Here is a 13,725-nt window from a genome sequence, read left to right as displayed (position 1 = left end):
TTACCTGTAGGTTCTAGCTCTTATATATTACATCAAAAATATATTTTAGTCTTGAGACGTGTTAATGTTTAGGGGGCAGATTCTGATACGCTCCCTCACATTCAGCATTAGGAGTTCCACTGATTTCAGAGGGATAATTTGAAGAGTACAGTACTGACTCACTGCAAGAAAGAGTGGCAGAATCTGGCTGTAAGTATTAGGACTAACAATATGACTGAGACTGCAGAGAAGAAAATAAATGGTTAATCAATAATCTGAGTACAAATAACCCCAACCTCTCATTTATTCAAATGCTTGGTAAAAAGCAATTTCTTGTGTCTGTTTCGATTTCATTAAAAGCCAGTTAGCTGAGCTGAAATACCTAGCTCCAAGGCTAAATTAGTCTCTTGCTGTTTTATCCAAGTAAAAAACCAAGATATCAGAGATGGCCAGTTACAGAATTCATATTCAAATCTATTCTTCCAGGATATTTCTTTAGCTAATTAGAAATGTACTTTAAAGACTGATCTTTCAGAACATGCCAAATAATTATTTTTCAAAGCCTATTAAAAGTACCTTCCTCTTTGAAAAAAGTAGCTAATTTGGCTAGAGACTATGATGGGTCATGAAGTTTCCAGTGAAAGTGGGTTATGGCTTCCCTTTTCAGGTCAGATTCTTAGCGTAGTTTATCTGGACCATTTTTTCTTTTTCCTAATGCTTGTTAGATCAGCTACTGCAGGAGCCACTTTGGTGCATGGTTGGCCTTCTTAGGCCTGGTCTACACTAGGGAGGGGGAATCGATCTAAGTTACGCAACTTCAGCTACGTGAATAATGTAGCTGAAGTCGATGTACTTAGATCTACTTACCTCAGTGTCTTCACTGTGGTAATTTGATGGCTAACACTCCCCTGTCGACTCCGCTTGTGCCTCTCGCCTTGGTGGAGTACCGGAGTCGATGGGAGAGCGCTCGGTGGTCGATTTATTGCGTCTAGACTAGATGCGATAAATCGATCCCCACTGGATCGATCGCTGCCCATTGATCCAGCCAGTAATGTAGACAAGCCCTTAGTCTCTTGCAGTAGGGCTTTGGCTGCAGTATGGAATCTTTCCAGAAAATCATTGCTATTCTCAGTTGAAGATTGACTACTTCAATTTTTAAAATAGTTTTAATAGTTCTGATTTAAACTTTCTTTTCTATAATTTTTAAATTGGATGTTTTAAAAATATATTAAAGCAAATTATCTTAATCTAAATTGTAGGCAGCCATATTACAAAATAAGCAACAGTTTATGCATAGTTTGAAGTAGGAATAGTAGGAAAGTTGAAGAGTTCAGAAGCTGGAAAGTTGCTAAAATCAATGGCTCAAATTTTCAAACTGCCTACATTATGTGGATGCCTAATTCCCATTCATTTTAATGGGCATACAGATCTAGACAGCTTTGAAAATCTTAGCCAATATGTGCGTCTTTTTCATTGCCCCTTAGTAGGGGCAGTAGTATGGACAGTGTTTCCATTCTCATAATATTTTGTACAAGAATATACAGTAGTGCTATTTCAGGGAGCACAGGAGGAATAACTCATTTTATCTGAAACAATGCTTATATCAAGGCTCTTTAATACAGCTGATGCATTCATATTTTTTGCATAACCAGTAGAATTATTACTACACTGAAATCTTATCTATAGCTCAATGAACCATCTAATATCTGCCTTTGAGCACCCAATAGCGTCAGGGACAAAAGGGACAGCATCAGACTTCCTTTCCACAGAGACAGAGAAACTCAGCAGCAGCAGCAGCCAAGTCAGTGGTTATTTTCCCCTGAGTCTTTAAAGAGAGATAAAGGGTCTTGAGGAGTCCACCAGCCCCTCCAGATAATATCCCTAGTTTTATTATTATTTATTATTAATAATTATTATTATTATTTGTGTTATGGTCACAATGTGCTGGGTTTTGGCCAGACATATAAGAAGATGGATAAAACATACAATCAAAAAATGTTATGCTAATAATAATTAATATAAACTGCCTTCTCTATCAAGCACTAATTAGCTGGCTAATTTATTGTGGTGTATGCCAGAGGTGAGTCTTGAGGAACGATTCGAAAGGGAAGGACTTGGCCACATGGATCAGTTCAGGGACGTTATTCCATACATGGGGGCTGTTGTGGTAGAAATGTAAATCTGGTTGGTGAAAGATTGATTCCCTTGCATAAAAACAGTGTTACCATACTAGATCAGGTCTGTGGTCCATCTAGCCCAGTATCCTGTCCCCATCACTGGCAATCATCAGATGCTTCAGAGGAAGGTACAAGAAACCTTATAGTAGGCATGTGGGATAATCTAACTCCCACAAAAATCTCATCCTAATCCCTAATAGTTAGGCTGTTTTAAACCCTGAAGCATGGAGTTTTAAATTTTTGTTAGCAATAACTATTATAATGCTGAATATTCTTTTTATCCATATAAATGTCCAATCCTATTTATTATTGCCTCTTCAATCTCTTTTATATGGCGGTCACACAGTTCTTTAGATTTCTCTTTCATCTGTGTTGAATAGGACTCTCTATCTGTAAATTATTCCAGATTTCATCATAAAAACATTTCACACTTTCTTGAACTAAAACTTGGCTTATCCTGTAGTAAAATCTTTTCTCAACTTCCTGTAACCAGTGCAAAAATGAGGTTCTCCATCAGTGCCATGCAATCAATATTTTAAAAAACAGTTGTCAGAAAAAGTCCCACCTTCAGTGTGTGATTATGCTAGGAGTGCATCAGGTAGCAGAGAGGAGTGGTAAGGGATTAACAAATCTGTTTCCTTTTCCATTTAAACAAAACCCTCTTTTCCTAACTATGACCAAAGAAATATGATGCCATTTGGCAAACATACTCATATCAATTGCTCTTCTGCCAATGCTTATATTTTGTAATGAAATACAAGTAGTGCTGCTTTGCACTTTGACCCAGATGCTATGCTCAAGGAATCGGTGAAGAGATTCCCATAAATGTAACATATGCTTAGTTTGTTAAATGCTTTGGGATGAAGGGTTCAATAGGCAGCATGGTTTCATGGTCTGAACAGAGGGCTGAGCACTTGCAATTCCTGAGCAGAAATCCCAGTTCTGCCAAGGAGTCACTGTGTGGCCACGGGCAAGTCATTCGTACCAGCATTTTCAAAGATATTAAGCACTTAAATCCATGTTGTCTTCAGTCACCTCAATAAGTGGTCTAGTTTTCAGAAATGCTGTGAGATTCTATCAATTTAAACTACGTTTCCAGTGGAGGGAGGAGGGAGGACCTCTGACCCCAGATTTAGCACTCCAAAACTGACTATAAGAGGCCTTCGATGTGTAGAAACTAGGTGTCTTCAGTTGCCTACTACATGCAGACACATACCTTAATGCAACATAAGGTATAAAATACACTGCATCCACTGTATTGAAACACAATCCAAACACACACTCAAGAGTTGTAGATCAATGATCATAAAGCTGTTATTTTTAACCTGGCATTCCCATACTTCTGTAAGGTCACTATGGGCTAGAGTTAACTAACAGCCCAAAGTGAAAGGCTTCATACCGAATAACAAAGATGTTTAGCCTTTCTGTTAAGTACGACACAACATAGGCTCTCATGGACTACTCATCTGTAAAAAGAAATGGAGAAGTCTTCCTGCTTCATGGATTACTGCATAATGGCTTTACCAGCTAATCGTTTATCACAAATGTGGTATCCAGCACTATCATTACGTAAAATAATAACTGACGTATGTAAGGAAGTGAACACACTGAGCATGCAAACAAAAGAAACACTTGCCTGTGGCGAAGACAACATTCTTTGACACCAGTCTGTATTCCACAATGGAGAACTGCGGAAGCTCGATCCTCTCTACGCCTGTGACTGCATTATCTCCACCTCTCCAGTAAAATTCTATGTCATCTGTTGTATAACCATCTTTAAACAAAGCACAAATGTAAGGTGGAAAAAAACCTCTACTGTATTCTACCATGAAAAATCTACTACATAGTTTCATTTCAGAAGATTTCAGAGTGGATTAGGGCTTTGCAGCTATAATAGTTCCACTACTTTATTCCATATGGGTGGTTTTCAAATATATTACCATTCTAAGATGCTCTCTTAAAGGGCTGTCCCCATTAAATACAAGAGTTCACAAGTATTTGAGGCAAGATTTTTGTTTTGTTTTTTAGTTCTGATGAAATTCAGGGCAAAAATGAAGGCCTACAGTCAAGGCATAGATATGACCAGGAAGTGGCTCCTAATACTAACTATAGGAGTCTGTTTACAGATTGGTGCAATTTCAGATATCAAATGCACTCTGTATTAATTAACAGGAAAAGAGAGAATGTTCTACCAATGCAAACAATCATATTAGAGCAGGGGCAGGCAAACTTTTTGGCCTGAGGACCGCATTGGGTTTCAGAAATTGTATGGAGGGCCAGTTAGGGAAGGCTGTGCCTCCCCAAACAGCCAGACATGGCCCGGCCCACACTCCCTATCCCCGTCTTCTTCTCGCTCTCTGATGCCGCCCCCCCGCCCGGACTCCTGCCGCATCCAACCCCCTGTTCTCTGACAGCCCCCCCGGAACCTCTGCCCCATCCAACCCCCTTACACCCTTTCCCCTAACCGCCTCCGGAACTCCCGCCCCTGACTGCCCCCCATCACCCCACCCAAACCCTCCTGTCATTCCTGACTGCCCCCCTGGAACCCTTGCCCCATCCAACCATACCTTCTCCCTGTCCCCTGACTGCCCCTGAAACCCCTGCCCCGACTTCCCGCCGCCACTCCATCCAACCCCTCCTCTACTTCTTGACTGCCCCCCTGGGATCCCTACACCCATTCAACCCCCCTGTTCCCCACCTCCTGACCACCACCCCAAACTCCCCTGCCCTCTATCCACCCCTTCTGCTCCCTGCCCCCTTACCACGCTGCCTGGAGCACTGGTGGCTGGCGGTGCTAGAGCTGCGATGCCCAGAGCCCCAGCACCAGAGCCATCCACGCCACCACGCGGCACAGAGCACCAGGTCAGGCTGGGCTCTGCAGCTGCGCTGCCCCAGGAACTCGCAGCGCTGCCACCCAGAGTGTTGAGCTGGCTACGGGGCGAGCTGAGGCTGCGGGGGAGGGGGAACAGCAGAGGAGGGGCCGGGGGCTAGCCTCCCAGGGCAGGAGCTAAGGGGCTGGGCAGGGGGGTCCCGCAGGTCAGACATGGCCCGCGGGCCGTATTTTGCCCACCTCTGTATTAGAGAGAGGGGGCCTTCTACTGCTCCCATGGAAATCAATGGTTAAACTCCCATTAATGCCAATGGGACTGGGATTAAGTCAAGTGTAATTTAAACATAGAATTCATTAGTGTATTCTTCATGTGTGATATTTTATGTATGTAGACCAGGGGTCTCAAACTCAAATGACTACGAGGGCCACATGAGGACTAGTACATTGGCCTGAGGGCTGCATTTACTGACACCTCCCCCCCGCCGCCCTCGGCCCTGCCCCCACTCCACCCCTTCCATGAGGCCCCGCCCCTGCCCCACCTCTTCCCACCCCTTCCCTGCCCCCATTCAAACCCCTTCCCTGAAATCCCCACCCCAACTCCACCCCCTCCCTGCCCCCAGGGGAGGCAGGAGGGCTGTGGGGTGTGGCGGGGGCTCAGGGCAGGGAGTTGGGTTTGGGGTGCAGGAGGGGTGAGGGGTGCAGCAGGGGGTCAGGGTGCAGGGTGCAGCAGGGGATTGGGGTGCAGGAAGGGTGTGGGGTGCAGCAGGGGGCTTAGGGCAGGGGGTCAGGGTGCAGGAGGGGTGCAGCAGGGGGCTCAGGGCAGTGGGTTGGGGTGCCGGAGGGGTGCGGGGTGCAGGAGGGGTGCAGGGTGCAGCAGGGGGCTCAGGGCAGGGGGTCGGGGTGCGGGGTGCAGAGGTCTCAGGGCAGGGGGTCAGGGTGCAGGAGGGGTGCAGCAGGGGGCTCAGGGCAATGGGTTGGGGTGCAGGAGGGGTGCAGGGTGCAGCAGGGGGTCGGGGTTCAGCAGGGGGCTCAGGGAAGTGGGTTGGGGTGTAGGAGGGGTGCAGGGTGCAGCAGGGGGTTGGGGTGCATGCTGGGTACAGCAGGGGGTTCAGCTGCAGGAGGGCTTCAGGGGGTGGGCTCTGGCCCAACGCGCACTGGGGACAGGGCAGGCTCCATGCCTGCCCTGCCCCCGCACCGCTCCGGGAAGCCGACGGAATCTGGGGAAGGAGGAGTGCAGGGGTGTGTTTGGCTGTTGTTTCAGGCACCGCCCCCAGCAGCTCTCATTGGCCGGGAACGGGGAGCCGCGGTCAATGGGAGCTGCTGGGGGCGTTGCCTGAAGCAACAGCCACACACACCCCTGTGCCCCTCATTTCCCAGGTTCCATCCGCTTCCCAGAGCGGCGCGGGGGCAGGGCAGGCAGGCAGGGAGCCTGCCCTGCCCCCGGTGCACGTCGGGCAGAGAGCCGCTCTAGGTAAACACTGGGAGAGGGCGGGGGGGGCCGCGAGGAGCTCGCGGGCCGCAGAAAATAACCCCGCGGGCCGCATGCGGCCCCCGGGCCGCGTGTTTGAGACCCCTGATGTAGACATTCCCCTCATTCCCCATCATGTAGCAGAAACAGAGCAGTGGCTTTTGAAGCACAATTATAAAATATCAGAATATTCCAATTATAGAAAACAACAAGGTTGAAGATTGAATCTGCTTGTGTGTGGAGCTGAACTCCAAATCATAAGTGGGCATGACAGCCAGCGAGGTCCCATGGCAAGGCCATTCATGCATAATAAAGTACACTGAAAGAAAATTGTGTCTCAGTGTTTGCTCTCTTCAAAGTCAATCTGATTAACATATGAACTTTCGTTCTCATGTTGTAGATAAATATCCAGTGACTACCTCTACCTAATCAGTCTGGAGTGATGAACTGTATCATTCTTTCTATCTCCTAAACCCACTTTTTATCAACACAACATGCAAGCCTGACATTAATAATTCCCTTATATTTTAAATGATGCATAAAATCAAATAAACACTCCAAAGAGTCATTGTGTTAAGGAATTCGCATGTTTGTTAGGCATCAGGATGACTGCTCTATGGCTGTACTGGGGAAAACTGCCCACACAACTGAACTGGACTTTATTTGTATCTGTATATATACATACAGCTCTCTATTTCCAGAGTACAGTTTTGTTCATCTAATGGGTATCTTCTCAGGTCCATCATACAAGCTGCAGTAGTTGTGATTCTGAAATACAAACAAATGGAATTACAGTAGGCCAATCATTCATTTTTTTCTTTAAACGTGAGGAAAGTTTAAAGAAAGGCATGGACTACAGACCAGATTCTGCAGCTCTTACACTGAGCAGAACTTTCTCAAATGAGTTGTTCCATTGACTTCAGTAAGATTACCACTCTAAGTGGCACTTGAATCATCCCATTGGGGCTCAGTGTGTAAGTACTATTCAAACATTTGTCACGATTAAAGAACATGGCTTTATATCGGAAAGTGTTTAACCATAAAAGTTTGCTACACATGTCATGATGACGCTTTTTACTATCCTACATTTGTGTTCAGTTTTTCGCCTTCATCTTTTTTAACTACCATGCAACATGGTTTTACTGTGGTTATGTTTTATCAAAACCCATATAAAGAAATAAAATCCACAGCAGCCAGTGGAAGGATAGATTCAAAATAGTTAAGCTTATTTAAATGTGATAGTACAACTTGTACATTCAATCCAAATTTAGCATATTTTTACAATCAATGTATAGCAAATAGTGAAATGATCAATATATTCAAATTATTTTTATAAATCTCAATTTAAAATAATAAAATATATGTATGCATTCAAAGCAATTATATTAAGCCACATATTGACTCAGAATTGGAACTTAATTTTAAAAATAATGTATTAATATTGACATGGAGGCCCTGATTCAGCAATGAACTTGAACATATGTTTAAGTTTAAGTACACGCTTAAGTGTTTTGCTGAACTGAAGTCTTAGCCTTTAGCATGTGCTAAGGGAGCATCATGTATCTAATATTGCTTTCGTGTGAAGTTCATATTTAAACTACCTTCTATGTTTGATTAGGTCCACATTTTAAAACCAAATTAACCCTTTTCTGATGTTAATAGACACAAACTTGAAAAATGGTTAATTCCTAAACAAAAATCTGAATCTGAATCCTTCCTTCACTGTCAAAGGTCGTTTAGTACATGAACAAAGCTCTGCCACCACTGTCTACCTTGGGCCACTCTTTTCATGTAAGTTTCCCTCTCTAAGTAGTGTTCAATGGAGGGATTCTTTCAGATGGCCCCTTTTACATGTTCCTTCAGCTGCCCAATGGCATGTCTGCCCTGACAGATGTTCTGTCTTAACACATGTCCCAATGGACTCGAATAGTTTACAATGAACAGCTTCCACAGCTGCTCTGTGGCTTAGGAGAAGGATTTTTCTCAATTGAACATCTGGCCCAGTGCCTCGCTGGCTCCTCAGTCAAGGTGCTAGACTCAGGATTATTAATTATGGAAACTAGTGTCTCTGCAGTATGATTGTTAGCAACTCTGACTTAGCACCTAAAACGAGCATCAAGTAATGCACTCGGGGGAAAAAAATTACTTAACATTTTATCTGTGATCACTGCAGGAACATTCTAAATTACACAATCATAACAATTACGAATTTTACAAAGTCACACTTATTATGAAATCAAATTATTTTGCATATAAGACAATATTGGTAGTTCCAATTCAAAACAATAAGAAAAATCAGTAATATGTAATTGTGATTATTATGCTGTTATCCCATTCTATTTTAAAAGGAAAATATTTACTACATTGAACAATGGGTCACACGGTTCCAGATCCTGCCATGGCATCTGCATGGGTTAAATTCATGCAGAGGCAGTTGCAGTATCAAGGTCTCTCAAATATTAGTGTCTTTAACTATTGGCAAATACCAAGTAGACAGAAAACGGACATTTATAAAAGATAAATTTGGTATTTTACTAAAAATGATGCAGCTTGCAAATTTGTATTTGCCTTTAACATATTAGGTTGCCTTATGCCTTTTTAGATAATGTACTCTGTCCTAAGCCCCACCAACATCTATGTATTGCAAGGTTGCATTGTCAGGAAGAATATGCTCCATCAAAGCTATATAGGATATTTATGTACTAAATCAAGACACGAACGTGTAAGTCCAAAACATCAAACTAAAGATTTTAAAAAATAAAACAGATAGGTAAATACCACATTTACTCAAATGTACAAAATCATTTGCTGCAGTAATGCTCAGTTCCATTTGTGTACAATTTCTGTGAACTTTCAGACAACCTCATTTTCCTTGCACACATGCTCCCTAAAGGAAAGTTTTGTTCACTCGGGCTAGCTTATGCACACAAGAAGAAGAGGTATGTTTTTTTATGGAATGAGACGCCGTCTGGCACAGCAGGATGACAGGATTCCTAGAACCCCTCAGCAGAGCACTGATAGAGAAGCAATTATATGAGCTAGACGAAGATCGAATTTCACACAAACACACACACACTTTGTATGCATGCAATACAGAAAGGAACCAAAATTCCCTAAGTTAGTTTATCTCCTGACACCTCTCCCGAACTGCAACCTTATTAATTATCATTATTATTATTATTATTTGTATTTATATTGCTGTGTTGCCTAAAGGTGCTGAATCTGTTGCGCTAGGCACTGTACAGAAACATAAAAAAATAGTCCCTTCCCCAAAAAGCTTACAGTCTAAGTAAATTTAAGTACACTAAGAACTTCTCTCTGAGAGGTTCACAGTCCCAGTGGCTAATTCAGATGTCCTTCCCTCCAGCTTATAAAAATTACATTTATTCAATTAAAGAACAGAAGCAATGTCACGTTCCTTATCTGACCAACCATAACTAACCAATATAGCGTGAATGTTCAAATACTGAGAATTGAATACTAAAAATAACCAATTCACAGATTAAAAAGACTTGCAAAACAATTCTCTCTCTCACTTTAAGTATTTATAACATGCTCCATCACCATAGCATCTGAGGGCAAAAAGATTTGCAACTGGTAAGCATACAACAGCCAAGGCTACTTTATTTTTTATCCCCTCTTTGTAAATGACATTACATTGTTTTGTTTGAATTATTATTGAGGAAAAGCTGCTGCACAGAAATGTGCATTTTACATTTTGTGCTGCAAATGGTGACATCTGTAGACAAACTGGAAGGAAGTTCCACAGCCATTGATCTGGTTCTGAGAAAGTCCAGTCCCATCCTTGGAACTATTAATTCCATTGTTCTTCACGGATAGAGGTTGTTGTGGCAGAGAAGAAACCTGTGATAACCATGGCTCAATCCCTGGAAGGCTTTGAAGATCAGGGTTCTGAATTTTCCAGTACTTAACATGGAGCCAGTGTAGCATATAGGTCACTTTTATCAGGCATTTTCAGGGATCTGTGTTGCTCAGAAGATGGGTCACCACCTCGAGCTGTCTCATGATATTTTCTATCATCCAGTGCATTGTAGTAACTGAGTGCTGGGGGTGTCAAACATGAAAATTACAAAAGCCAGGTGCTCACTAAAGAAGAGGCATAGCCTCATGACCAGATGAAGATGTCAGAAGGTATTTTTGGCTGGTGATGTCATTTGACTGTTCAGAAGCAGCAAAGCCTAGATGGAGCACAAGTCTGCAAACCACCTTTGCAACTTTGATCCAGAAGGTTAAGGTTTTGACCAGGCTTTCAGAATGTTTTCCCCTTTCTTTTTGCTAAGAGTTAATTTCAGGAGCTTCTTCTCTCTTGCAGGCTCAGCAAAAGCTGGGCAAGAGTGATGTGTGTATGAAGAAAATTGCAAGTTGGGTATAATCTATGTGCTGCTGGCACTGAAGTCCATGTCCCTCTGTCTCTTCTCATTGAGTAAATTCAAACAACAAATACGTTCAAGGAAAGTGTAATCTGCTAATGGGAATTCACTGTCTGCAGAAGAGCAGACTAAATTTATCAAATAAATGATTTTCTACCAATTAATACTGCGCTTTAATTTTATAACTAATATTAATCAAATTGATTTGGGAATGTGCTGTGAACACTTTATGACAAAGTCAGACCGAAGAGTTCTGGGAGAATGGTTGAAGGCAGGTGTATCTGTCTTAGAATGCTTAAAGCTCTTTTTCCTATGAACGGAAAGAAGTTACCTCAGGTTGATTAAGGACACCCTGAGTCCAATTAAGGGCAGCCCATGACCTTTGAAAACCTCTTCCAGTGAGTGAGACAAGAGAGGAGAAGAAGCTGCAGAAGGGTTGTATTTAGCAGGGGGAGAAGGCTTCTTCAAGGTAAAGAGCTGGTTTTCCCTATAAGGTAGGGTGACCAGATGATAACTCCAAAATATCGGGACGACCAGAGGGGGAGTGCCTTTTCAATTGTTACACTCACCCGGCACGTCCGGGTCTTCGGCGGCACTCCGGCGGCAGGTCCTTCAGTCGCTGATGGTCTTCGGCGGCATTTTGGCAGCTGGTAATAAATCTTGCTGCCGAAGAAAGAAGTACCCGCCGCCGGAGTGCCGCTGAAGACCCGGACGTGCCGGGTGAGTGTAGCAACTGAAGAGGTGCTCCCTCTGCCTGTCACCGCCGCCTAAGCGAAAAAAAAAAGGGCTGCCGTACTTCGGTTGTGATGTGGGACAAACTGCTCAATATCGGGATAGTCCCAGTTTTATCGGGACGTCTGGTCACCCTACTATCAGGGCAAATCTTGTGTTTATTTCTGTTTGGGAAAGGGGCCTTGGCTCCCAGCATAGTTGGGCCCGGAGTGGGTTAGAGAGGTGGCTGGCAATAGGTAGCCAGCATGAGAGGCTGTACTGCAGCGAGTTAGGGAATGTAATATTTTAGTTTGTTTTTGTTTAAAGGCGCCCTCAGGCCAACCCTAAGGCCTACTGTGTAAATATTGTAAATAAACCAACGTGAAGTATAAAGCCTCCAAAGTGGGATTGTTTTATCCCAAGTCCCCTCAATGCCAGAGAGAGAAATGCTGAGCCCTGATGTCATGAAAGAGGTTCATTGCCACAACATTTATACACAAAGTTGCATGAAGTACTTGTAATTCAAAGCAATAACTGTACTTTGCTAATATTCATATATTTTTACGTTGTTGTTTGTGAGGCTGATTCTTGAAGAAGAATAAAATAAAAGATTCAGCTCTATGTTGTTTGTTTATTTAAATTCAAAAAGGGAAGAATTCAAAAGTAAGATTTCAGGTTGCCGCTGCTGCAAAACATCTCAGCATTTGCAACATGGGTACATAGCATGCAAAAGCAAAAGCCTCCTTTCACTAAACATAGTTTATGGTGCAGCAATCACTTGCTGAACATGCACGTACCCAACTTTGTTGAACTTCCATAAAGGTGTGAGGCTGTTTTTATTTTATATAAACAGGCTCACCCCTCCCTAGTTTATGCAGAATGGAAGCTTGGGAAGTGATGAATCAATGACAAAGTCAAATAAAACTTCAGTGCCTGATAAAACCAGAAGCTCTGGTAAATATTAAAATGGTTGTGGTGGGAATATTCCACATCCTCATTCCTTCCTAATTTGTAGAGAGTTCCACCTTCTCTATAATTTCAATTAAACTTTCCAGGCCTGATTCTCATTTCACTAAGTCCCCTTTTTACTGCTCTGGTAATGTACAGGGACTTAAAATGGATATAAAGCAGCGTCCTTTAAAGCCCCTTTACACTTCCAGAGTAAATATAAAATCTAGAAGGTACACACATTCATGTTTTAATATTATAGACTTAACTTTTCCACGGTTTATTTTTTCCTGTACTGGATAGTGGTACATCAAGAGAGGAACTCAGCACCCAAATTAAACCTCACTGCCCATATTTTTTGAATGAAATATTTAGGTTTGCACTTAATGGTTTCCTTTCAACTTTTTGTAGCTGCAGAACTTTCCAGTTATGGTGACGCTGTATAAACAGATAAAAGCTGACTGAATACACTGGTGGCAAAATTAAGAAACTTTGTGTTATTTATTTTCTACAGGCATCTTTCAGGGTTACTGTGAAGGTTACATAATATGCTACATAGAGTGTGTAATAACCTTGTACCAGGAAACAAATATCAACAATACGAAACAATGGCTATGAAATCTTCATCATAAAGTACAGACCTGAGGCCATACAGCACTGTTCCATCTGGATGAAGGCGAATCATTCGATTTTTCACTGTAACTCCATGCACAAATGACTTCTTGTCATTTAAAAAGTAAGTGTCGGGCACCCAGAGTTGATCTGCCACTCGATTATCAAGCGTAAGGTTGAGAGGTATCCCAGCATAGGCTAGTCTCTTATCTCTCCAATATTGTTGAAAATACATTGTTAAGGTATAATCCTGGTGGGGAAATGGAGAAGAAAAAAACCCTGCAGTCAATGCTTGATTAGAGAGTCAATAATTCATTACTGAGGAAATAAACTTTACGTATTTGGTGACACCTTGTATAAAAAATAAATTCTTACTAACAGTAGTTTAACATCCTCATTGTTCTGTGTTCTCAATTTTAGCTACATTTTGAGTTACATTTACCTTGCAAAAAAACAATTTAGACCATGAAAGTTTTAAATAATATTAAAGAACTCAGGAATGGTTTCAAGTAAGTTTAAATGTGTATTTCAAAATCTCTAGCAAATTCAACTGCTTTTAGCATCTTTCCTTTCTCTCTCTCTCTCTCTCTTTTTCTCTCTCACAAATTA

At 42.4% G+C, this 13,725-nt stretch overlaps 1 protein-coding gene across 1 annotated transcript in view; it reads right to left on the bottom strand.

Annotated features, from left to right (window-relative positions):
* GABRB3 (gamma-aminobutyric acid type A receptor subunit beta3) overlaps positions 1–13,725 on the bottom strand; it is a 154,050-nt gene that overhangs the window by 19,906 nt on the left and 120,419 nt on the right. The window contains exons 4-6 of the mRNA XM_054009161.1: positions 13,146–13,366; positions 7,140–7,222; positions 3,793–3,930 (exon numbers count right to left, since the gene is read on the bottom strand). Of these exons, the coding sequence (XP_053865136.1) occupies positions 3,793–3,930; positions 7,140–7,222; positions 13,146–13,366 (442 nt within the window). The remainder of the gene's footprint in view (positions 1–3,792; positions 3,931–7,139; positions 7,223–13,145; positions 13,367–13,725) is intronic.

Source organism: Malaclemys terrapin, chromosome 1, assembly GCF_027887155.1.
Source record: "Malaclemys terrapin pileata isolate rMalTer1 chromosome 1, rMalTer1.hap1, whole genome shotgun sequence".
In the NCBI taxonomy this organism is placed as follows: Eukaryota; Metazoa; Chordata; order Testudines; family Emydidae; genus Malaclemys; species Malaclemys terrapin.
This window is presented reverse-complemented; position numbering and strand designations above follow the sequence as displayed.